This window comes from Pelophylax lessonae, assembly GCF_965119305.1.
Source record: "Pelophylax lessonae genome assembly, chromosome: 9".
NCBI classification, from domain to species: Eukaryota; Metazoa; Chordata; class Amphibia; order Anura; family Ranidae; genus Pelophylax; species Pelophylax lessonae.
Window position 1 is genome coordinate 270,630,392 of NC_138776.1, and position 27,037 is coordinate 270,657,428.

General features: G+C 43.4%; 3 protein-coding genes across 3 annotated transcripts in view; 1 reads left to right on the forward strand and 2 right to left on the reverse strand.

Annotated features, from left to right (window-relative positions):
* Window positions 1-27,037, reverse strand: part of LOC309564464 (uncharacterized protein) — a gene marked incomplete at both ends in the record, with an annotated part of 826,241 nt that overhangs the window by 579,549 nt on the left and 219,655 nt on the right.
* Window positions 1-27,037, forward strand: part of LOC309564057 (uncharacterized protein) — a gene marked incomplete at its 5' end in the record, with an annotated part of 455,352 nt that overhangs the window by 159,353 nt on the left and 268,962 nt on the right. The window lies entirely within an intron of this gene.
* On the reverse strand, window positions 1,212-19,336 carry LOC309564064 (uncharacterized protein; the record flags this gene model as incomplete). Its single annotated transcript, XM_082268690.1, has 2 exons — window positions 1,212-1,228; window positions 18,541-19,336. The coding sequence occupies 2 exons, from the start codon at window positions 19,334-19,336 to the stop codon at window positions 1,212-1,214; spliced, it is 813 nt and encodes a 270-aa protein (XP_082124816.1).

The following is a 27,037-nucleotide window of genomic DNA, read 5'->3' on the forward strand; positions in this document are numbered from 1 at the left end:
TGCGTATGGGTTGAAGGAGGCCCACTGGAAGGTGTCGTGGTGTTTTATTCTGAGCACACACAGGACAAGCGGCTACAAAGCTGGTTTCATGAGCACGGAGACTAGGCCACCAGCATTGTTGAGACATAGGCCATATGTCTTAACAATATGTCCATACGCCGTTGATTTTTTCCTGGGTGCCCAGCTGTCTTAGGTGAATGGTAGGTCTGGAGGAAAATGGTGCAGAGATTCTCGGGGACAAAGCAGCGGTCATGAGGTTTTCCAGGAGGAGAATGGATCTGAGAGGGCATCATTCTCTCACCCAAAGGTGAAGTGAGACTAGAAAAAAATAGCCAAAATGCAGTCCGAAGGTATCACAGGAGTGGGAACAGACTCCATTTTGGAAGAGGAGGAAAACTGCGTCAATAATGCCCTGTACACACTATCAGATTATCTGAAGACTTTTGTCTTCAGATTTACCTTTTCTCTGTAGTGCAAGGGCCTGCCGGATTACATACAAATTGAAAGTGTTTAGGTTTGACCTCATATTATATGGTTTTGGTAAGTCTGCAGACAAAAGTCTTCAGATAATCTGATAGTGTGTACAGGGCATAAGACATCTGCTCTTATATTCTTTGTATCAGGTATGAATGAGACTATGTAATTGAAGCTTGACAGAAAAAGGTCCCACTGAGCCCTTCCAGGAGATAAACGTCTAGCCTCAGACAAGAATGAAAGATTCTTATGGTCAGTCAAAATGAGGACCAGCACAGTAGTACCCTTGGTGAGATGCCTCCCTTCTTTCAGAGTTAAAATTATGGCTAATAATTCTCTGTCCCCAGTTTCAGAATTTCATTCTGCTAGAGACAATTTTTTAGAAAAGTAGCCACAAGGATGGATAGAACTCTCAGGGGTAGGAGGTTGAGACAGGACAGCGCCTACTCCAGTCTCAGACGCATCAACTTCAAGAATGACGGGTAACATGGGATCAGGATGTTCCAGCACTGGAACTGCAGCAAAAGTGGCCTTGAGGGATTCAAAGGCTTTAATGGATTCCTGGGACCAATTCTGTGGGTTTCCCTCTTTTCTGGTCATACAGTATCAATGAAGGGGTTTGACCAAAAAAGAGAAGTTACTCATAAATTCCTGATAATAATTGACAAAGCCAAGAAAATGTTGTAGAGGACGTAGACCTATAGGCCAAAGCCACTTTAAGACTGCAGATGGCTTCTCTAGGTCCATCGATAACCTGGCAGCACAAATGACATAACCCAAAAATTTAACCTGTTCATGGAACTCGCATTTTTCCAACTTGCAATAGAGGTTGCTTTCTCTCAACCTCTGTAGCACACGGGAGAGACATCTGTGTGGAGGTTCTCTAGGGATTTAGAATATATGAGAATATCACCCAGGTAAATTACCACACATTATGGCAGCATATCTCAGGGGACATGTTTAACAAAGTCCTGGAAAACTGCAGGAGCGTTGCAGAGACCAAAAGGGCATTACGAGGTATTCGTAGTGTCCGGTCCAAGTATTAAATTTCTATTTGTGGCCCTCATTAATCCTCACAAGATTGTATGCCGCTCGCAAATCAAGCTTAGTGAAGACCGTTGTTCCCTTGAGGCAGTCAAATAATTCCGTTATCAATGGGATCGGATAAGTATTTTTAACAGTAATGTGAATGAGACCCCTACAATCGATACAGAGACTCAGTTCACCACTCTTTTTTTTCCCACAAAGAAAAAGTCGGCACTGGAAGAAGATGGAGATGAAGAGGATTTGAGGATGAACCCCTGGGATAGTTAAATCGCAGCATACTTCTCCATTGCCTTCTCCTCTGAGACAGACAGCAGGTAAACCCGGCCACGAGGAGGAATGGCACCGGGGTTGAAGGTCAACTGTGCGCTCAAAAGGCCGATGTGCCAAAATACCAGCCTGACCTTTGTCAAAGACATCACAGAATTCATGGTACTCTTTTGGCAATAAAGAGACTGAAGACGTGCACATGATCTTAAAGAGGTTGTAAACCCATGAACGTTTTTTTTTCTGTAACCTGAAAGAGAAACGCATAATGAGCTAGTATGCATCGCATACTAGCTCATTATGAAATACTTACCTAAGAACGAGCACCCACCGTGCCGCTCACTCACCTGTATGATGGGTGACATGTCCAGTTGCCCGTCTTCCGGGATCACGGCATCCGGCCATCTGATTGGCCGGAGCCGCGGTGACGTCACGGCACGGGGCTCTGAAGAAACGGCACCAGCAGCTGTTCCTTCAGAGCGCATGCGCCAGTGACGTCACTGGCTGCATGTAAGGTAAATATCTCCTAAACGGTACATGTTTAGGAGATATTTACACTACCTATAGGTAAGCCTTAACCCTCCTCTTGTGTTAGGGTCAAAACTGACCCGTTTTCAGGTTTGAATGTCTATAAGTATCACATAAATTTGTTTATTGCATCAAGATTTTTTTACTTTGTCAGGAACCTCTATTTAAACAATGTAATAGAAAAATAATCCTTTTCACTAAATTATAAAATACCGTGGTGAAAATTAAGACGTTCATGGTGTTAGGGTCAATTCTGACCCAGTTATAATATAGGATTTTAGGACACTAATAAGTTCCAAAACTGAAATCATAAACACTCTCTCTGCTTAGTAACAGTGACAGCCAATCCCCTCTCAACCCTGTGAGCTGTAGTTAGGGAGGGGCCTATCTCTTTTCCTGCTTGTCTGCTTCTCTAAATAAAGTGAAGAAACATAGGACAAATTCATTTCTGAGTTGCTGACTTTATTTTACCATTTTTTAAATTTGACAATGAGAGGTATGCTATCAAAAGAAAGGTCTAAGGGGGTCACACCAAAAATATTAAAACCAATCTTTTCAAGGATAAAGAAGCCTAACAAGGAAACCAAGAGGTAAGAAACAAATTTGATGATAAATAATTATTCAGAGGGTATTTTATGGCTGATTTAAAACACGGGTCAAAACTGACCCTAACATCATGGATAGTAACGGAATTCTAACATAAGAGGAGGGTTAATATAGGCTTACCTATAGGTAAAAGTGTCAGAGGAGGGTTTACTTCCTCTTAAATCACTTTCTAAAAAGATGTATTAGTGCATTGTGGGGACCTCAGCATTACGGCAATTAAAAGAGAGATTGGGCCTCTGTAACCAAGGATAACCAATGAAAACTGGGTAATGAGGTAAGGAAATCACTAGGAATTCGAATTATCTCATGGAGAAGAGCCCCTACACCCATGGTCAATGGAGTGGTTTCATGGGTCACATGGGCAGGCTGTAGAGGTCTCCCATCAAAAGCCTCAATGGTAAGTGGGGAGGCACGAGGCTGCAGTGGTATTGAGTGCTTCAACAGAAAGTGCAGTTAAAATCACACCTTTAAGAAAATAGCAAAAATAACAGTTCAGGAACGTAGTCTAAACCAGAAGCCTGGGTTTGGATGCCAGAACAGGTAATCAGAGGAGCAAGGATCAGGAAACCATAAGTCAGTTTAGTCAGGCAAAACAAATCAGGAACAGGTATCGGAAGAGAAGTCAGCCACAGCAAGTCATACACAGGAACACACTGGAGAGCATAGACCATGCAAGGAGGAAATGAGCTAAGCTACTTAAATAGCAAAATGGGGCAGGCTGTGGACTGGACTAATGAGGCAGGTAATGGTAACCAGGTGAGTCACTGTGGTAACGAGCGTCTGGCAATTAACCGACAGCTAAGCAACTTCTGAGCTCTGAAAGAAAAGAGCTGCAGGAGCCCAGCCCTGACACACACTGACTGAATACATTGTTTCTATGTGTTTATCAGATGATGGGGGATCTAGGTGGAGCCTCCGTACTGCTCTCTCCTTTACAATAAAGTCTCCTCTTACCCGGTGATGTGAGGGGCGGCTGATTCTCCATCATGACGTCCTTGTAGAGATCCTTGTGTCCTTCTAAATACTCCCACTCCTCCATGGAGAAATAGACAGTGACATCCTGACACCTTATAGGAACCTGACACACACAATGATACAGTCACCATCCAGACACATCCACTTTTTAATCAGAGTATAGCATCAAATCAAGTAAACTCCTGGAATATTGATCTGGTCAGTTAAGTAGCAGTGGGGGTTGTTTATCAGATTCCGCTGCTTTGGTTTTAATTGAAATTATCAGGTGCACTAAATGGGCAACAATGAGACGACCCCCACAACAGGAATGGTTTTACAGGTGGAGGTCAATAAAAAAATTTTCCCTACTCATCTTTTCTGACTGTTTTTTACTAGTTTTGCATTTGGCTGGGGTCAGTGTCACTATTGGTAGCATGAGGCCATAACTGGACCCTATAGAGGTTGCACAGGAATGTTCTGACCTTAAAGGGATTAACCTATGTTTCCGCACTATATATGAGTGTATCATCATCTGCTGGAGATAAAAGACATCACACTGACTATGGAGGAAGAGGATGGACATGAAATAAGATTTTATTACCTCCTCTGCTGCCACTTCCAGCAATGTCTCCTCGCTTCTGCCTACCTCATGGAACTTCCTGTCTTTGTCAAACATCACTTCCTGTCTTCCATAGAGACTTCCTGTCTGAAAAGAAGTGAGGTTACCACCTTGTGGAGCTCAGAGGAACTGCAGCCCCGAGAAACATCTCGTAGTGTGAACACGGCCTTGTGCTGTGTGTGTATGTACTGTATATCCTTGTAGATGGGACATCTCCACTCCCACCAAGGGGGAGAGAAATATATTACTGCCTAGTCCAGCCTTTCTCAGCCAGGGTTCCTCCAAAGGTTTCTAGGGGTTCCATGAGCAAGGAACAATTTCTGTCTCTCAGTAACAACTGACATCAATAATCTGTAAGGGGAGCAGTCTTCCCACTGATGATGATATAAGGGGGTCCTTCTTGGTCATCAATGTAAGGGACCACTGCACTGACCACTGGAAATTACTCCTGGTTCTGGTGAAACTAAAAAGTTATTCAGCTGAGATGAAAGTATTCCTAGCACTGATAAATGACAGCTTGATACTCAGTCTAGTTGTTAAAGAGTACAGATGAGGTGATAGTTAAATTCAAACTTTGGCAGTGTTGTCTACACTTTGTACCCTGGGCTGTATATGATATACTCCTGACCACTGCACTCTGTACCCTGGGCTGTAAATGATATACTCCTGACCACTGCACTCTGTACACTGGGCTGTATATGATATACTCCTGACCACTGCACTCTGTACACTGGGCTGTAAATGATATACTCCTGACCACTGCACTCTGTACACTGGGCTGTATATGATATACTCCTGACCACTGCACTCTGTACCCTGGGCTGTATATGATATACTCCTGACCACTGCACTCTGTACCCTGGGCTGTATATGATATACTCCTGACCACTGCACTCTGAACCTTGGGCTGTATATGGTATACTCCTGACCACTACACTCTGTGCCCTGGGCTGTATTTGATATACTACTGACCTCTGCACTTTTTACATAGTTACATAGTAGGTGAGGTTGAATAAAGACAATAGTCCATCCAGTTCAACCTGTGTAGGTGTATGTGGCTGTAATCATCTCACATAGCCCTTAATCTCCTGATCCTTGAGATCTAAATCTTAGAGTCTTTTGAAAGCCACCATACTACCTGCAGAAACCACCTCTTGTGGTAGAGAATTCCACAATCTTGTAGTCCTAACAGTAAAGAACCCCCCACGTTGCCTGAGGTTAAAACGCTTCTCCTCTAATCGCATTGTATGTCCTCGAGTCCTCATGCAATCCCTTCGAATGAACAGCTTTTTTTCTAAGCTGAGATCCCCATTAAGATATTTATAAATTGCTATCATGTCCCCCCTCAGGCGTCTCTTCTCCAGGGAGATTAAATTGAGCGATTGCAGATGCTCTTCATAGTTAAGGTCCTCCAATCCCCTAATTAGTTTAGTTGCACTTCTCTGGACTCTCTCCAGCTCCAACACATCCCTCCTGAGGACTGGTGACCAGAACTGGACAGAATACTCCAGATGCGGTCGGACCAGAGTTTTATAAAGTGGAAGGATTATAGTCTTATCTCTGGAATACATCCCTTTTTTTATGCATGCTAATATTCTGCTGGCTTTGGAAGCTGCCGCTTGACATTGCATGCTGTTGCCTAATCTATCATCAATCAAGACTCCTAGATCTTTCTCCATTTTTGATTCCCCCAAGGGTTCCCCTCCTAACGTGTATTGTGCTTTTATGTTTTTAGTCCCCAAGTGCAAAACCTTACACTTCTCCACATTAAACCTCATTTGCCATGTCGTTGCCCACTCCGTTATTTTGTCCAGGTCATTCTGTAGGATATCTGCTTCATGCTGTGCAGTTATTGCCCTGCCCAATTTTGTGTCATCTGCAAAAACTGATAATGAACTACTGATCCCGTCCTCAATGCTGTTTATGAATAAATTGAACAAGGTTGGTCCCAGGACTGAGCCCTGGGGCACCCCGCTTACTACCTCAGACCAGTCTGAGTATGCGCTGTTTATTACCACCCTTTGGACACGCCCTTTTAGCCAGTTCCGTATCCAAGAGCAAACCCTGCTGTCGATACCTGCAGACCTTATTTTATAAATTAAGCGCTTGTGGGGAACTGTATCAAACGCCTTAGCGAAATCCAGGTACACCACATCCACTGGTCTGCCCCTGTTTAGCTCACAGCTCACCTCCTCGTAGAATGCTGAGAGATTGGTTTGACAAGAACGCCCATTTGTAAACCCGTGCTGATTACTGCTGATGATTTTGTTGTCTTTAGCAAACTCTACGATATAGTCCCTTATCATCCCCTCCAGAAGTTTACATACTATCGATGTCAGACTGACAGGCCTATAATTTCCCAGGATATGCCTCTGGCCCTTTTTGAATATCGGAATCACGGTAGCTTTCCTCCAATCCCCTGGTACATCTCCTGTCCTAATACTGTGAGCAAAGATCAGGAACAGTGGTCTAGATATAACCTTACTGAGTTCCTTGAGTACTCTCGGATGTACGCCATCCGGGCCTGGTGATTTGTTTGTGTTAAGTTTATCCAGCCTTTCCCTGATTTCACCCTCTGTTAGCCATAGTGGCAAGTCCTGTGTATTACTACTAACCATACAGTCATGGTCAGTGTACCCCATACAGTCATGGTCAGTGTACCCCATACAGTCATGGTCAGTGCACCCCATACATTCATGGTCAGTGTACCCCATACATTCATGGTCAGTGTACCCCATACAGTCATGGTCAGTGTACCCCATACAGTCATGGTCAGTGCACCCCATACAGTCATGGTCAGTGTACCCCTCCTTTTCCTGTGTAAAGACTGAGGAGAAAAAAGCGTTCAGCACGGTTGCTTTTTCAGTGTCCTCTGTAACCATCCTCCCATCATTGTTAATTATGTGTGCAATATGCTCTGCCCTAGTTTTTTTGCTGTTGATATATTTAAAGAATTTCTTTGGTTTTTTTTTACTATCCTCCGCTATTTGTCTCTCATAGTTGATTTTAGCCATCTTGATTTTGTGTTTACTTTTCTTATTTGCCTCCTTGTATTGATCGAAACCCCAATACTGTGCCCTCTGATTTATATTTCTTGAAGGCCAATTTTTTTCCCCTAATAAGTTTTTTAACGCTACAGTTTAGCCAGCCAGGTTTGGCTTTGTCTCTTCTAAATTTATTTCCCATAGGAATGCACTGCAAAATGCATTTGTTTAATATGTTCCTAAAGCATTCCCATTTTTCCTCTGTGGTCAGTGATCCCAGGGTTTGGTCCCAGTTTACCCTTTCCATCAATGAGTACAATTTTGGAAAGTTTGCCCTTCTGAAATTTAGGGTTCTTATGTTCCCCACTTGCCTTGTTATATTGTTATTTACACTAAATGTGATCATCCTGTGATCGCTAGAGCCCAGGTTGTCCTGGACTCCTACCTCCGAGATTAGGTCTGGGTCATTAGTGATCAATAGATCCAGGACTGCGTTTTCTCTCGTAGGGGAATCCACCAACTGTGAAACGTAATTATCCAGTAAGGTTTCCGTGAATAGACGGGCCTTCTGTGAGTGTGCAGTCCCCTCATCCCAGTCAATGTTTGGATAATTGAAGTCCCCCATTATGATGATTTACCCATTAGTGCTAAAAATTCCAGCTCTACCTCCTCCCCTTGGTTAGGTGGCCTATAGCAAACCCCCACAATTACTTTTCCCTTTTCTCCTTCCCTATGGGGTTCTACCCACACAGATTATAAATCCATGCTCATCCCATCCGTAATGTCACTCCTTTCTATCACCTTTATATTGTTCTTGACATAGAGACATACTCCCCCCCCCCCTCTTTTTCCTACCCTGTCCTTCCGGTACACGAATACCCTTGGATATTGGCCAGCTAGTCATGTGAGGGGTCGAACCAAGTCTCCGTTATTCCCACAAGGTCTATGTCATCCTCATGTACTAACATTTCCAATTCATCCATATTATTAGCTAGGCTCCTGGCATTAGCATATACCCCTCTTAGTTTTACAGAAGTTAAACGTGAATGGTGATTATGTTTAGTCCTGTTTGGTCTGAGATTTTTTCCGCACAGACCTACCTTTACCCTGGGCTGTATATGATATACTCCTGACCACTGTACTCTGTGCCCTGGGCTGTATATGATATACTCCTGACCACTGCACTCTGTACCCTGAGCTGTATATGATATACTCCTGACCACTGCACTCTCTACCCTGGGCTGTATATGATATACTCCTGACCACTACACTCTGTAACCTGGGCTGTATATGATATACTCCTGACTACTGCACAACATACTTTTATGGTTATTGTTTGCATGAGCCTGCCTTTCCATTTAAATACCATCAAATCAGTAGAACATACAGCTACACAGAGGCATGAAAATAAAAAAACACATGTATAGTTATAGTACATAAAGACACACTTTGCAAAAATTATACCAAACATTTAGAGCATGAAAAGTATTCATCCAACAAAATACACTTACTGCAATATGGGTCCTTAGGCATGCCAGCAAACCCCCCACCCCCAAAAGCAAATTCGGACATAAAGACATGTGGCCCTGCCAGACGCCAAATGATCTGCTCTTAAACATGCCTTAATATAACCTTGGTTAACCACAGGCCCCGGAAGATTTTACCCCCTTCCTGACCAGGGCCTATTTTGCGATTCGGCACTGCGTGACTTTAACGGACAATTGCGCGGTCGTGCGACGCTGTACCTAAACTAATTTGACGTCCTTTTTTTCCCACAAACAGAGCTTTCTTTTGGTGGTATTTGATCACCGGTGCGATTTTTTGATCATGTGTTATAAACAAAAAAAAGAGCGTCAATTTTGCAAAAATAACAATATTTTTCACATTTTTTTATATGAAATTCCCCCAAAAAAAATGTAAAAATCAAAATTTTTTAACATTTTAGTCCAATTTGTTTTATGCTACATATGTTTGGTAAAAAAAAATCGCAAAAAGCATATTTTGATTGGTTTGCTCAAAAGTTATTGCGTTTACTAACTAAGGGAAAGATTTTTGTCATTATTGTTGTTTTTTTTAATGAGTAATGGCGGTGATCTGCGATTTTTTTTGCGGGACTGCGACATTGCGGCGGACAGATTGGACCCCTGACTGACATTTTTGACACTTTTGGGGTTACCAGTGACATTACTGCAGTAATCAGTGCTATACATATGCACTGTTACTGTAAAAATGACACTGGCAGTGAAGGAGTTAACTTTATTGGAGAGGGAGGGGTTAAGTGTGTCCCTAGGGGCGTGCTTCTAACTGTGATTGGATGTGGCTACTAGTGCAAGAACAGAGATCAACGGTCCTACATAGTAGAACCGTGTGATCTCCATTCTTGCACAGGGAAGAATGACAGGTGGCTGTGTTAACATTAGCCGCCTGCCTTTCTTCCGGTTTACCGGACGATCGCGAGTGCCGGCACACGCGCGGGGGGGGGGGGTACGTGACCGCGCGGGAGCGCGCCTCCGGCGGCGCGCACTCGCTCCCTAGAGCCTCACAGGCTAGCGACGTAGCCCTACGTCGCTTTGCCTGTGAGGGGCTGACTGCCGACGTAAATCGTCGTGCGGCGGTCGGCAAGCGGTTAAACTACACCCACCCAGTATAGGAAACGCCCAGCAAAGTAATTCATTGGGTCTGTTGGTTCCTAAACCAAAATCACCAGTTCACTAATGAATTAGTGTTTGTCTAAATGAAAAAGCCACTTGGTGCTCATGATGAGATTATTGAAAGCATTTCTTATGTGTGTTGACTTGATGTAGTATTTTTGGATCCTAAAAATTGTGCAAAATAGCAAATGTTTGGAGCATGAGCAGCTGAACCCAGAAATCTTTCAGAAAAAAAAAAAAAATATATAAATTATATTTTAGGGGTTATATATATATATATATATATATATATATATATATTGTAGCAGAGCATCCCAGAGAGAGACAGGAAAAGTCCTGTTCGGGGTTTATACATCACCCAGGCATCTCCTGTGTACCTTTAGAGATCTCTGATCCATGATCCAGTTCGGATCTTGGTCCTCTTCACCAGGCCAATTTAAACTCACCTGAGACAGACAGCAGGGCTCTCTCAGCCTGGGAACACAGACAACGTTTGTCTATGAGAGCGGAAGGTCAGTAAAACTACCAGTTTGTGTCTTTGGAAGCTGACAAGCTGTAGACTTGATCAGTCTGTGTTAGTTAGGGACTGCATTGTGTGGAGTAAGCGCCGGGACACGGCTAGGCTTTTGTTTATGATTATTATTACTGCTTGTTTTCTAAAAAGGCACTGTACAGCACCTGTATATAATATAACACCAATAAACACCGCACTGTTTGCCACTATCACACTGGATTTGGTATCTGTGCCTGAAAGACTGCTCATCCCAGGGAGCTTTGCACCTGCTACCTGTTCCCCAGCTAACAATATATATATATATATATATATATATATATATATATATTTTGGGTTGTTGAGTTCTGGGGTTCCACTGTATATGCTCAATCAATGTGCACAGTCTCAGATTTTGCAGCTCAAATACTTAGCTATTTTTCAGAGTTTAATTTGGCTCTATATAGGAAGCCACACTAATATGGCTCCCCACTCAACCAACCAACAAATATATTAATTTCACCTATATACAATGTTTTATTTTTGGGGAGGAGCCATATTATTGTTGCTTGTCATATAGAACAACAGAGACAGTTGTAGGTAGTTCAGGGATTTGAACACCCAAACACACTGTTGCACGGCAGATTTGCTAACCACTTAGCCACCTGGTGCTCATGAAAATTTTGAAAAGCATGTGTGATTTGTGATTTCTTTAAAAAAATAAAAATAAACAAAAATAAATAAAAAAAAAAGAATATATATATATATATATATATATATATATAATTTGAGAAAATATGTGATCAAGCGCCTTGGATGTTAACTTTGGATAAAATTAAGGACTATGTATATATATATATTGCACTATAGTCACTTTATATTTTGTCACACCACCGCCATCTAGTGGTCAGTTTTACTTAATCAAGCACACGTTCTAATACTTTTATTTTGGTTACATAATTGCTACATTTTGCACAACACAATTTAAACAAACATAATCACTTTGTTACATTTATTTCATAATATATGCCATAGATAGTTTATTAGCCTATCAATTTATATTTAAAATACAAATTTTTCACAGAAATACATGGTTTTTACACCTATATATAATTTCCAGCGTGCAGGATTATTTTTATAAATTTGTTGATTTTATACAGTTTCACTAAACTAGGTTAATTAGTTGGGAATTGTGGTCTCTGAGGTTCTTTTTATTTATTTTTATTTTTGGTTATCTTTATACCAAACATAGATGCACTGGCACCCTAAAAATTAATATAGTTTAATTAGATTAGTCCATCAAAAAATTATAATAAATAAAAATTATTTGAGCTTGAATTGGGTCTAAATAGAATTTGCGCTCGTTTTTTTTACATTTTTTTAAGTCTCTATGTAGTTTATCTACAGATAACCAGCAGCATTTTTTATTGACCCCACCCATATATAAATTGATCCCATATGTGCATAGTCCTTAATTTTACCCAAAGTTAACATCCAAGGCGCTTGATTATATTTATATTTATGTATGTATGTATGTATGTGTATATATGTGTGTATATATATATGTGTGTGTGTGTGTGTGTGTGTGTGTGTGTGTGTGTGTGTATATATATATATATATATATTATATTATATATTTTTTTTTTGTTTATTTTTTAAAGAAATCACACATGCTTTTCAAAATTTTCATGAGCACCAGGTGGCTAAGTGGTTAGCAAATCTGCCGTGCAACAGTGTGTTTGGGTGTTCAAATCCCTGAACTACCTACAACTGTCTCTGTTGTTCTATATGACAAGCAACACTAATATGGCTCCTCCCCAAAAATAAAACATTGTATATGTGTGAAATTAATATATTTTTGGGTTAGTTAGATATAGGAAGTAACAATAATATATTGTTTTTTGCGCATATATGTACATTTCTCTCATTAGCGCCTGAATAACACCGTTTTACCGCGGTATTTGCGGCGGTATTTGCTGCAATTCACTATAACTCCCACTAACGTTTTCTAAAACATTATTTTTAGCCTACTTTTTGGTATGGAGCATGCGCTCATGGGCTATCTGCCAGAAATAGACTCTGGAGCTATTTTTGCGTTTTACACTTTTATTAAAATCTTTTTTTCTACTTCACTTTTTCACACAGTTTAAAAGCAGTTTATCTCAATATCATAGAACACATCTTTCCCACGCATTTTTTATTTTTTTCCTGCCATATTTTGTGATTTTGAACAAAACAGTCAAGCTTTTAGCTGGACTGTTTTCAAGTCCAGCCCTGACGTTATTTGATCTTAGTGAATTTGACACTGCTCATAACGTTTCTGATGGAGGTATAGTGAATTGCATTTGCACCTTAAAATAGTCAAAATTGAGGTAAAATAGAACTAGATCAGCGTTGGAGGTACAGTGAATTAGGCCATGATTCACAAGGCCTCCATGGCGAATAAATACCAGGAAGTTGGATATAAGATCCTGACAAGATGGTACAGAGTTCCATCTGTGCTTCATAAGATGGATGCCGGGACCCCCGATTGTTGCTGGAGATACGGTGCCGAGGGGGGAACGATGATACACATCTTTTGGGCTTGTCCCCTACTTAGGGGCTTTTGGGACAAAGTTGCGTCGGTCGTCAGGCAGCTGACTTCGGTCGAGGTGGGAGATGACCCTGCGCTTTGTTTATTGCATTTGACGAGGTGCTCGGTGCGGAAGTATAAAAAATCTTTGACTATTCAGCTTCTCAACGCTGCAAAAGCTTGTATTCCCGCTATGTGGCGGCAGACTTAACCTCCCATGCGTTCCCTGTGGTTTTCTAAAATTAATGAAATCCAACAAATGGAGCATCTGACGGCCACCATTAAAAATACTGAAGAAACCACTAGGACTCTGTGGAGACCATGGGTATATTTTTCTGGCACTGACGCCTATCTGTAAGAACCCGGCTGATCATATTGTGCCTTTTGGCAATTCTTTGAGCCTCGCTCTGGCCCCTCTTCCCTTTTCCTCTACTTTTCCCCTTTTTTCACCCGCTCTGCTTTTAGCTTTACTGCTTTTTCATTTTACTTTTGTCCTCCCTGTGGGAGGGTATCTTTCCACCTGCCTGTACACCTGTTGTTTATTATCGTGGTGTGTTAAAGTGCGTCTCTTCGGGGGGCAGAACCAGGCATGATCAGGCTCTCACCTAATTATGTTTGATGATGCAAGTTTCAGGCAAGGGATGCCCGAGTGTTCCCGTTTTTGGTTTATATTTGCTCCCTTGAACACAAAATCTTTATCATTGTGTGGCCATGCACCTGTTAATTGTTTGCTGAACCTGTAATGCTTGTTTGTTATTCTATGAAAAACTAATAAAACTTTTAATTAAAAAAAAAAACAAAAAAATACTGACTCTAGAACTGCAGTTTTCTTTCATTCGGCAGACATTTACTCTAAAGCAGGAGGCCGGACTAAATGCAGCTCAATGCTATCAAATGAAGCAGACAAGATCGTCCAACTTGTAGAATTATTCTTTAGGATAGAATCAATATTCTTCACCCCAACTTTTGGAATTGAGGCAATTGGAAGAGAGGCAAAGGTTAAGGCAGGTTCACAGGCTACAACTGCAGACAGATATACCCCTTCGGGACAAGTCCAATACATAAAGTTACCCCCAGAAGACCCTAAACCCCCCCAAAGGAATCATCATTAATGAGTATACCACTGAAGGACACAGCATCCCCCAATGGCAACTCCATGTACAAAGTATATGGCTAAGCTCATGAAGGCCACGTCAACTAAATAGGTTACTCATTATGCTGGAAAGCCTCTTCCTCTTCACAAGTGCCTAATCTGACATCCTGCAATGCAGGTAGAAGTGTTCTGGTTGGGGTTTGAAGTGAACAACCCAGTGCTGCAAGGTGAGGACCACTAAGACATTCTGCTGCTCTGTCCTTCTGTTCAATTTGCACCACTCTTCTAGCATGAGCTTCTAGATTAAACATCATAGGGAAAAAGGCAACGCACTCCTTTGTAAGTGTCACGTACCTGATCCGAAGCCGAAGTGTAGAGAGGGCTCCCCTTGCAGCTAGGTGCAGAACACCCCTGCAGGTGAGACAGGGAGTGCTGTGCCCGAAGTAGCACGGGTTGCCGGCTGGGATGGCCAGATGGTGGCTGAGGCCAATGGGTGATAGGTCCAAAGCGGATCTGGAACACTTGACAAGCCAGGCAGGTGTGCTGCAGGAACAAGGTAAGTTGGATAGCCCACAGGAGATTGGTAATGCGGAGTCAATAGCCAAGCCGGGTCAGACACTAGAGAAAACAGGGAAAGTCCAGGGACAAGCCAAAGGGTCAGAAGCCAGAGGTATCAAGAAGAGTCGATGGTCAAGCAATCCGGGTCGGCAACATGAAATCCAAGATAAAGGCAAAAACAAGGCACAAGGGACACAGGGAGCTGAAGATCATCCAGCAACTAGTGGCTGTCCTTGCTGAGTTTAAATAGGCCGTTTGGCGCCAAGCGCCGTCATGTCCTGCATTTGCGCACGCACATTTCTAGTTGATCTTGCCCGGAGTTGGCCGCGCATGCGTATTCGCGCCAATGCGCGAATGCGCTGATTAGCCAAACTGTTGGAATTTACCTGACAGGAAGTTCTAAAAATACTTGCATTGCAGGTACCTCTGCAGGAAGGGAGGTACAAAAACCTGCTTATAGGCCATCCTCATCTTCCTATTAGGAATTGTTTGAAGAGGATTAAATTGGTCAGTTGACCGGTCCTGCAAGGGAAAAGCTTGACATAGTCAGAGTTGAGACTCCTTGCACAGGGAGAGTTGTAACAGACTCCTTTACAGTGTCTTGACTACCTGTGGAAACCTGTTGGTAGGGGTCATCTTCCTCCCTGGATGTCTGAACAAAGTAAGAAATGTATACAGGGATTTTCCTGTCAAGCACCAAAGGCCCAGTCTACGGTGTGCATATTACATGCAGATCTGGAGAGGCTTAATAGAAAGTGTCCATTAGTCAGCTTCCCATACACCAGCTTTATGAGGCCTGCAGAAGGGCTGACAATCCAGGAACAGGTTCAGTAAGGAAGACGCTGCCCCCCTCCAGCTATAACCTGCATAGAGCAGCCACAGCGGGATTAGGCTGCAGCGGCACAAGGACCTGTCACAGTAAGAAATAAATCCATGATAAACAGACACGGTGCAAAGGAGAACTCCATATTATTAGAAAAAAATATTATACCATATATAATTGCTACAAGCTATGTAGTAATTTTCTTTAAAAAAAATAGCAATTCAAACTACGGCTGCTAAAGTCTCCTAAGCTGTCAAAAAAGACAGTGTAACAGTTGTTTGTTTGCTGGGTGAGAAAAACCCGTAAGGGGTTAATTACTGCTAAAGGAATACTGACACTGTAGCTTCTCACATCAGAGCACCGTCCCAGCAGGTGAATAATCAAACAGACCCTGCCATACAGATGTAGAGCCCTCCTAGGTAGGTAATAGAATGAGTGGATATAATTTTTGGTTTCTCTGCCTAACGTGGACACAGCTCATGCTGTCTTGATAATTCACACTGATCCAATAGCCATGGATTATATTGGACAGTGGGTGGAAACCCGGCAGATAAGAGCATGGATGTCTGTAAAGCCCTGGCCAAATAGAAGGGGGTGTGCCCCAAGGCATGCTGGGTACCTGCATTTATATCTGAAGAGTACATGGGCTCGTAGTCCAGTCCAGTCTACCTCTAGGGAGAGAGGTCTAAGTGGGGAGGGGGATGCTGCCTCTCCCTTGCAGAGGCTGCCAGGCAGCCTCGGGTGGGCCACCTGAGGGCCTAAAACATTAAAGTTGTAACCCATTGGTACTTACGAGGGCTGCCTGGGGGAGGATGTCTGTGGATCCTGTCTGGTACTACTGAGGAAGACTGGTGTGTGTGCTTCCGGAGCCTTGTGAGTATAGACCCCCCCCACAGGGGATCCTTGGGACTTGTGCTGTTAGATCCTCCTCTGGGTGATAGAAGTCAGTTACTGGGTGCAAGCTAAAGGAGACACTGGCTGGTGTCTTGAATAGGTAAGGTTCACTGAGTTCCTTCAGCTACAAAGGGACTTGTTCATCCCATACAGGTGCTTTATAGTCCTGCAGATGATCTGCGATACAGTTCTATTGAGAGAGTTGTCCTCACCTGTGAATAGTTATTTGGAGTATCCTACTAAATCCCTTCTCTTATCCAAAAAAATGTGAAACTACAGATGATCACAAGGAACCACTGTCATATGTGTGGACTTTAAGGGCACAGCATGAGACAGATAACAACTACATGGATTTATCCTAAAATAACATTTATTGATTTATCTAAAACCAGATCTCAATAAAATGAGGAAACCGGCCCCAAACTGAGCTCAGCTCGTACACAGGAGATCAATGTCTCCTACTAATATCACTCATGTACATCATACATATATAAGGATAAGTTGGTATATATCATAAGGTTCGTGTAGGTATAGATATTTCCTCTGTTCACTGGTCTACCCGTTTCACACAAGGCTTCTTCAGGACTATGAAGATGTACAGACAGTTTTCTCTTTTAAACAGACTCGATATTAGTGTTTCATAAACATAGAACATAATCTGTATTTATATACATCATAATAAATACAAATATGGCTTACTAGCACACGGCCTTCCTTCCAACCCCCAACAAATTAACCCGACCTGGCGCGGACACAGGGGGGGAAATTGGACCAAAATGTGTTGTGTGTATATATAGGTATCTGTCCTGATGATCCTAGGTACAAGATAAAATATATATGTGTAGAAGTGTGAGGAGTAATTACATCCTCTATTCTATATCTATTCATACAGAAAGGAGGAAGGATAATCACCTTATGAGGATAGCAGGTTGGTATACACCGGATGGAGTTTATACTCCCATAATATGTGGGTGTCTCTCTCTATAGGGGTCACCTAGGTATATGATCAAAGCCCATCTTGTTTATGACTCATAGTTAGTGTACTCTTAACTTTAATAATGTAGGTTTCAGCCAACCTGTAGGTTAGGTTTATCTCTTGGATATACTTACCGCCCCTTACCTATGTAAGAAATGTCAAATGAAGGAGGAGCCTGCAGTAGTTATTTTATAATAAAGGATTTTTCAAAAATTGTGTGTGTTGTTATTACTTCTTGACACTTTTTGGTGAATAGGTGTGCCATAACACCACCCCGCTGATAGCTGGGGACTCAATGACCACTCGGGACATTCTGGAAGACTTCTGGATACCAAAGAAAGCTCCTGACATCCCGCACAGCTGCCCAGCACCAGACCCGCCCACCAATACTTCCAATAGGTAGGAAACGTCATACAAAAATGGTCCAATAAGTGAGGAGGACAAAAAAGGAACGCAGCCATTGGCTTATCCTTAACATTTATAGGGGTGGGGTCTTATGGGGAGGAACGAGGGCGGGGCTATCCAAACGTATGCCATGGACATCTGTCAGGAAAGCACATTATGGCCACTAGATGGAACTGACCATTATAGGAAATCCCAATTCACCATGACTGGGGGAATGTGGGTCACATTTCATCAACACATTTATAAAAACCAGACCTGTAAGTGTTTGTGAAATCTTCCCGCACAAAATGTACTCAGCCAATGAAAGGTAAGAACTCCATTTTTATTTTTCTCCTGCTATCAATGGCCAACACGGGACAACACTTCATCCATGTCTTTGGTGATCTCTGATCTCCTTATGAAGTGTTTCTTACATGATGAAGATCAGACATGGAGTATATCTGAGGTGTATATCAGGGTGTGCTTCTTCCCCACATGTCCACCAACATTCATATAGAAGACATTTCCTGCACTCAAGGCACTAATACACCTCCAGGGTTGTGTGGGACCCCTGATGTACAGAAGACAGGACTTCAGTGAGGAACAATTCCCTCACTCAGGACAGGAAAGTTCATTCTCCTCCGTGTGCAGTCTCTGATGTGTGGAAAGAGTGGACTTCTGTGAAAAACATTTCCCGCACTCAGGACAGGAATACGGCTTCTCACCCGTGTGAGATCTCTGATGTTTGGAAAGATCATACTTCTGTGAAAAACATTTCCCGCACTCAGGACAGGAATACGGCTTCTCACCCGTGTGAGATCTCTGATGTGTGGAAAGAGTGGACTTCCGTGAAAAACATTTCCCGCACTCAGGACAGGAATACGGCTTCTCACCAGTGTGCGATCTCTGATGTGTGGAAAGATAGTACTTATCTGAAAAACATTTCCGGCACTCAGGACAGGAATATGACTTCTCACCAGTGTGCGATCTCTGATGTGTGGAAAGAGCGGACTTGCATGAAAAACATTTCCCGCACTCAGGACAGGAATACAGCTTCTCATCAGTGTGCAATCTCTGATGTGTGGAAAGAGTAAACTTCTCCGAAAAACATTTCCCGCACTCAGGACAGGAATACGGCTTCTCGCCAGTGTGCAATCTCTGATGTGTGGAAAGAGTGGACTTCCGTGAAAAACATTTCCCGCACTCAGGACAGGAATACGGCTTCTCACCAGTGTGCAATCTCTGATGTCTGGAAAGAGCGGACTTGTATGAAAAACATTTCCCACACTCAGGACAGGAATACGGCTTCTCACCAGTGTGAGAAATTTTATGCACATTAAGATTGCCTTTCCAATGGAAACTCTTCCCGCACTCAGAACAGGAGAACCTCTTATCTGTTGTCAGGACGGCACCGTCCATCACAGTCTGAGGTTCCTCAGGATAAGAGGAATACGATGGTCCGGCACCGTCCCTCACAGTCTGAGGTTCCTCAGGATAAGAGGAATACGATGGTCCGGCACTGTCCCTCACAGTCTGAGGTTCCTCAGGATAAGAGGAATACGATGGTCCGGCACTGTCCCTCACAGTCTGAGGTTCCTCAGGATAAGAGGAATACGATGGTCCGGCACTGTCCCTCACAATCTGAGGTTCCTCAGGATAAGAGGAATACGATGGTCCGGCACTGTCCCTCACAGTCTGAGGTTCCTCAGGATAAGAGGAATACGATGGTCCATCTACACTGTGTGGTCCCGGATGGACATTTGTGGTAGCCGGGTTTTCTCCTGGACTATACTGTGTGATGTCCTCATCTTCTACTTTACAGTCTGGAGACAAAGTGAGACAATCCTCTGAGGTTTTCCTCATCTCCCGTCCATCTACTAAAATAGAAACACAACGATTATTACTAGACATCAGCAGATTGGTTCCCCTAAACCAGGACTCCGCCCACATCAGACAGCTTTGTCTCTGAGGATCTTACAATTCCCCCCTTAAGGTAACTAGTAAATGGGTCCTCTGATCTCCTACCAGTTCATTTCTTTATTCATGGACCTTAGTCAGAGAGTGAGGAAACAACGAGAACTGTCTTTTATAGGAGTGACAGTGATGAGGGGATTATAGGACGAGTGTCCCCTTCCCCCTCTATCACTCATTGCCTCTCTTCCCAACACAAGAAGTCCCGCAATACCTTATTTAGCCCATGATTTAGTCATGAAAAACAGTGGGGCTGAGCCCCACCAGAGGTCAGAGAGTGAGGATGGGGGGAGAACAACCAAGATGAAGACTGGACTGATCCTGAAGACCATATATATCTCTGGTGAAGTCCAATCAGGATGCAACGCATCAGATGGGAGTGGTTTGAGGACATCATCACGTTAGGCGGAGTGCCCTCAAGTTACACTGAGACTGATGCTTGGGGAATCTGCAGTGATTGTGTGTATTCAATGCTGGATTGCTTTTTTAACCTTGTGAGTGCTTTTCTTATCTATGTAATAAATATAACAGTGAGCACTATGGAGTCTCTCTATCTCTAGTAGCAGGAGCTGGCTACCTAAAGAGGAGGCTCCGCCTACATGTACCTGAAGGTGTGTGATTTCATGCTGGGTGTGTCCTCTTGGTATGGAGCAATGGGGTCCATCTGAAGAGGTGAGAGTACACCTTGAATTGCAGAGTGGCGCACTGTCAGCTTATTCTCCGTGACACCAGAAGGGTGGATTTGTGGCTCATTCATGTTTACTGTGGATTGGAAAACTGTTTGCAACTGTTCACCAGTGTGCGTGTCTTTTCATGTCTTTTCTTCAAGTTTTTGTGTGTTTGTGTGTAACAGTGTGTGCATTGTATAGATAGAATATACACGGCTCAATAAAATGAAAGGAACTCAGTGACTTGGGTGTGAGACTATACAGACATATCCCTCCACCCGGCACAGCCAGCAAATAACAGAGCAAGTAACCCCGGGAGAATTGTTCTGTCAGAGATCTTGATAGACCAGGGCATGGGGCAGAAGACCCAAGGTACATACCCCAGGTGTCTAGGCTGAGCAACGTCTATGGTGAACATCAACATTTTACTGCCAGCTGAACCCCAGAATCTCCATAAATCCAGTCTAGAGACATAAATTGTGTCTGCAGCACAGAGAAGAAAGATTATCCGAGAGAAATACAGGAATACAGGACGGGGAACACAGCTCAGGAAAGTGACCAGGGGATTACAGGCTGATATCACCCAGTCCCCTCCCTACTCTGGACCAATCAGTGAGCAGTATGGGTGGAGGAATGGATTTAGTGTTAATGACCCACCTGTGCTGATCTCTGTAGGAGTGTCCTCCTCTATAAATGTCCCCGTTATTCCATCCTCCTCCATAGACTGCTGATCATCCCTCACATACGTCTCTTCTTCTTCTGCTTTAACCTCAAATTCTATATCGATTGGATCTCCACTCTAAACCAAGAAAATGAGAGAGAATATCATCTGTAAGATATAAGCTTACATAAAAAACACACACATCCCCTCCACAAGTCCATGTTCTAGATACTCCATCCCACCAACCTTGTAACAGTGAGGGATGGTGTGACCTTCCTGTGTGGAATCCCGGGAATACAGAGGACGAGGACATCTCTCTGGTGGGTTCCTGGTATTAGGTGGCTTCATCATATACTTGTGTCCTTCTGAAACCTCCTCCATCACTCCATACTCCTCATCCTCCTCTTTATACCCTTCTTTTACAACAATATTATCCTTAGAGTTTTCATTCTGAAAGATATAATAAAATATTCATTGTAAAAAAACACGATTGAAAATTATGGGTAGGTATGATTTAAAAGCAATCATCTACCTGATGATGGTGAGGGATGGTGTGACCTTCCTGTGTGGAATCCCGGGAATACAGAGGACGGGGACATCTCTCTGGTGGGTTTCTGTAGCTGGATGACTCCACCATGGTGTCCTGGTACAGATCTTTGTGTACTTCCTCCATCACCCCATCCTCATCATCCTCCTCTTTTATTTCGTCTTTAACCTCAACTTTAGAATCTCTCAGGTTTCCACTCTGAATATATAATAAAATGACATCAATGGTAACGATGCAGATAATGTACAGATCCTAATGATACTATCAGTGATTGTTCCTCATTTACCTGATGATGGTGAGGGATGGTGTGACCTTCCTGTGTGGAATCCCGGGAATACAGAGGACGGGGACATCTCGCTGGTGGGTTCCCATTACTGGAACCATCTGTAGTAAACACACACACACTGTCGGGGACCATAAACCAAGCGAAGACAGAAAGTACAGTTAAAAAAATAAAATCACACCTTTAATGAAATAGAAAAAAAATAACAGTTCAGGAATGTAGTCAAAAACAGAAGCCGGGATTTGGATTCCAGAGCAGGTAATCAGAGGAGCCGGGGTCAAGAAACCAGAAGTCAGCATAGAAAAAAATAGGAATAGGAAGAGAAGTCAGCCCGGCAAGTAACACATAGGAACACACTGGATATCATAGACCAAGCAAAGACAAGGAGGAAATGAGCTCAGCTGCTTCAAAAGAAAAAAAGGGGCTGGCTGTAGGCTGGACTAATGAGGCAGGAAATGGTAACCAGGTGAGTCATTGTGGTAACAAGCGGCTGGTAGTTACCCGACAGCTAAGCAGCTTCTGAACATTGAAAGAAAAGAGCAGCTCGCTAACTATCTTGAGCCCAGCCCTGAGAGTACCCTCTTCCCCAACAATCCCTCCCCCTTAGGGGAGCACCAGACTTGAGGGAAAAACTGATATGGAAAGCCTGGAGCAGGGCAGGAGCATTTACGTCCGAGGATGAGACCCAAGAGCGTTCCCCTGGACCGTAACCCCTCTGTGAACTGGATATCCTATGAGTCCACTATACCTACGGGAGTCAATGATAGATTGTATCTCATATTCCATGTGGTTGTCAACCTTAATCGGGCGAAGGCGTGGTACTGAGGTGATATAGCAATAACACGTAAGGAAACATGGAATACGTTGTAAATACGAACGTTGGAAGGAAGATCTAATGTGAAGGCCACCATGTTAGCCTTATAGAGTATGCGGAAAGGCCCAATATATCGAGGTGCCAGTTTTAGTGAGGGAACACAGAATTAGAGGTAATGGGAAGACAGCCAGACCCTCTCCCCCACTTGGTAGGAGGGTGACGGTAGGCATCGGCGGCCAGCATGGTTTGTACCTCTCTCTGGAGTGTTGCAATTATTCCTGGACCTGCACCCAAGTGGAACAGAGTTCCTGAAGATGTTGCTCTAATGCAGAAATGACTTGCGGAACAGATGTATCAGGCAACATGGATGGCTGGAACTCATTGTTCACCACAAACTGAGATAATCAGGAGGCGGCATTGATTGTTCTATTGTGAGCAAACTCCACCCAATGTAACAGGTCCCACCAGTGTTATGGTGGTCAGAAATATAGCAACGTAAGAACTGCTCCCAGGCTTGGTCGGCCCATTCTGCAGCCCCATTGGACTGTGGGTGATATGCAGAGGAGAAAGAAAGTGGAGCTCCCCACTGTGCACAAAAGGCTCCCCAAAATTTGGACACCAACTGGCTACCCCTGTCCGAGATGATAACTTTAGGTAACCCATGTAACTGAAAGAACTCTCCAGTGAAAATGGATGCCAGTTCCTTGGACACAGGCAACTTCTTTAGCGGAATGCAATGTGACATTTTGAAAAACGGATAATCACCATAAGAATAACTGTGTTGCTATGGGAGTTGCGTAAATCCATAATAAAATCAATAGACAAGTGGATCCAAGGACTCTCTGCACTGCGTATGGGTTGAAGGAGGCCCACTGGAAGGTGTCATGGTGTTTTTATTCTGAGCACACACAGGACAAGCGGCTACAAAGCTGGTTTCATGAGCACGGAGACTAGGCCACCAGCATTGTTGAGACATAGGCCATATGTCTTAACAATATGTCCACGCCGTTGATTTTTTCCTGGGTGCCCAGCTGTCTTATGTGAATGGTAGGTCTGGAGGAAAATGGTGCGGAGAATCTCGGGGGACCAAGCAGCGATCAAGAGGTTTTCCAGGAGGAGAATGGATCTGAGAGGGCATCATTCTCTCACCCAAAGGTGAAGTGAGACTAGAAAAAAATAGCCAAAATGCAGTCCGAAGGTATCACAGGAGTGGGAACAGACTCCATTTTGGAAGAGGAGGAAAACTGTGGCAATAAGGCATCTGCTCTTATATTCTTTGTATCAGGTATGAATGAGACTATGTAATTGAAGCTTGACAGAAAAACGTCCCACTGAGCCCTTCCAGGAGATAAACCTCTAGCCTCAGACAAGAATGAAAGATTCTTATGGTCAGTCAAAATGAGGACGAGCACAGTAGTACCCTTGATGAGATGCCTCCCTTCTTTAAGAGTTAAAATTATGGCTAATAATTCTCTATCCCCAGTTTCAGAATTTCATTCTGCTAGAGACAATTTTTTAGAAAAGTAGCCACAAGGATGGATAGAACTCTCAGGGGTAGGAGGTTGAGACAGGAAAGCGCCTACTCCAGTCTCAGACGCATCAACTTCAAGAATGACGGGTAACATGGGATCAGGATGTTCCAGCACTGGAACTGTAGCAAAAGTGGCCTTGAGGGATTCAAAGGCTTTAATGGATTCCGTGGGTTGCCCAATTCTGTGGGTTGCCCTCTTTTCTGGTCATACAGTATCAATGAAGGGGTTTGACCAGAAAAGAGAAATTACTCATAAATTCCTGATAATAATTGGCAAAGCCAAGAAAATGTTGTAGAGGACGTAGACCTATAACCCAAAGCCACTTTAGGACTGCAGATGGCTTCTCTGGGTCCATCGATAACCTGGCAGCACAAATGACATAACCCAAAAATTGAACCTGTTCATGGAACTCGCACTTTTCCAACTTGCAATAGAGGTTGCTTTCTCTCAACCTCTGTAGCACACGGGAGAGACATCTGTGTGGAGGTTCTCTAGGGATTTAGAAAATATGAGAATATCATCCGGGTAAACCACCACACATTATGGCAGCATATCTCAGAGGACATTGTTAATAAAGTCCTGGAAAACTGCAGGAGCGTTGCAGAGACCAAAAGGGCATTACGAGGTATTCGTAGTGTACGGTCCTAGTATTAAATTTCCATTCGTGGCCCTCATTAATCCTCACAAGAATGTATGCCCCTCGCAAATCGAGCTTAGTGAAGACCCCTTGAGGCAGTCAAATAATTCCATTATCAATGGGATCGGATAAGTATTTTTAACAGTAATGCAAATGAGACCCCTATAATCGATACAGAAACTCAGTTCACCACTCTTTTCTTTCCCCACAAAGAAAAAGTCGGCACTGGAAGGAGAAGAGGATTTGCGGGTGAACCCCTGGGATAGTTAAATCGCAGCATACTTCTCCATTGCCTTCTCCTCTGAGACAGACAAAGGGTAAACCCGGCCACGAGGAGGAATGGCACCAGGGTTGAAGGACAACTGTGCGCTCAAAAGGTCGATGTGCCAAAATACCGGCCTGACCTTTGTCAAAGACATCACAGAATTCATGGTACTCTTCTGGCAATAAAGAGACTGAAGACATGCACATGATCTTAATCACTTTCTAAAAAGATGTATTAGTGCATTGTGGGGACCATGACAAAACCTCAGCATTACGGCAATTAAAAGAGGGATTGGGCCTCTGTAACCAAGGATAACCAATAACAACTGGGTAATGAGGTAAGGAAATGACTAGGAATTTGAAATATCTCATGTTGAAGAGCCCTTACAGCCATGGTCAATGGAGTGGTTTCATGGGTCACATGGGCAGGCTGTACAGGTCTCCCATCAAAAGCCTCAATGGTAAGTGGGGAGGCACGAGGCTGCAGTGGTATTGAGTGCTTCAACAGAAAGTGCAGTTAAAATTACACCTTTAAGTAAATAGCAAAAATAACAGTTCAGGAACGTAGTGAAAAACAGAAACCTGGGTTTGGATGCCAGAACAGGTAATCAGAGGAGCAAGGATGAGGAAACCATAAGTCAGCGTAGTCAGGCGAAACAAATCAGGAACAGGTATCGGAAGAGAAGTCAGCCACGGCAAGTCATACACAGGAACACACTGGAGAGCATGGACCACGCAAGGGCAAGGAGGAAATGAGCTAAGTTTCTTAAATAGCAAAATGGGGCTGGCTGTAGGCTGGACTAATGAGGCAGGTAATGGTAACCAGGTGAGTCACTGTGGTAACGAACGGCTGGTAATAAACGAAAGCTAAGCAACTTCTGAGCTCTGAAAGAAAAGAGCTGCAGGTGCCCAGCCCTGACACACACTGACTGAATACATTGTTTCTATGTGTTTATCAGATGATGGGGGATCTAGGTGGACCCTCCGTACTGCTCTCTCCTTTACAATAAAGTCTCCTCTTACCCGGTGATGTGAGGGGCGGCTGATTCTCCATCATGACATCCTTGAAGAGATCCTTGTGTCCTTCTAAATACTCCCACTCCTCCATGGAGAAATAGACAGTGACATCCTGACACCTTATAGGAACCTGACACACACAATGATACAGTCACCATCCAGACACATCCCTTGTCTGTTACTGGATAATGTCCCAGAATTCCCAGCACCGCTCACCTCTCCTGTCAGCAGCTCCATCATCTTTTTGGTGACTTCTAGAATCTTCTGCATGTTGTGTCTATCAGGTTTTAGGGAGTCACATGGAGGCACTGTGATGGTCATATGATCACCTGACTTCAGAAGAGGAAATCTCTGTATTGGAGAACCAATAGGAAAATCATGTCAGAAACCCATAATCCTCCTCACCTCTCCGGTCAGGTCTGTGTTTTATTAATAGAGATAAGAGTGATGTCATGTGACCTCCCAGAATCCCCCTCACCTCTCCGGTCAGCAGGTAGATGATCTCCAGGGTGAGGTTTAGTATCTTCTCAGTCATGTGATTCCGGTCCTCCTTCATCCTCATTCGTTCTGTCACTCGATCTATACAGGTTTCTGTCTAGACAGGTAAGGATAAAAATATATATGTAAGAGGAGAAATGTTCTGACCCTGAAGGGGTTAATCTAGGTTTCCACACTATATATGTGTGTATCATCATCTGCTGGAGATAAAAGACATTACAGTAACTA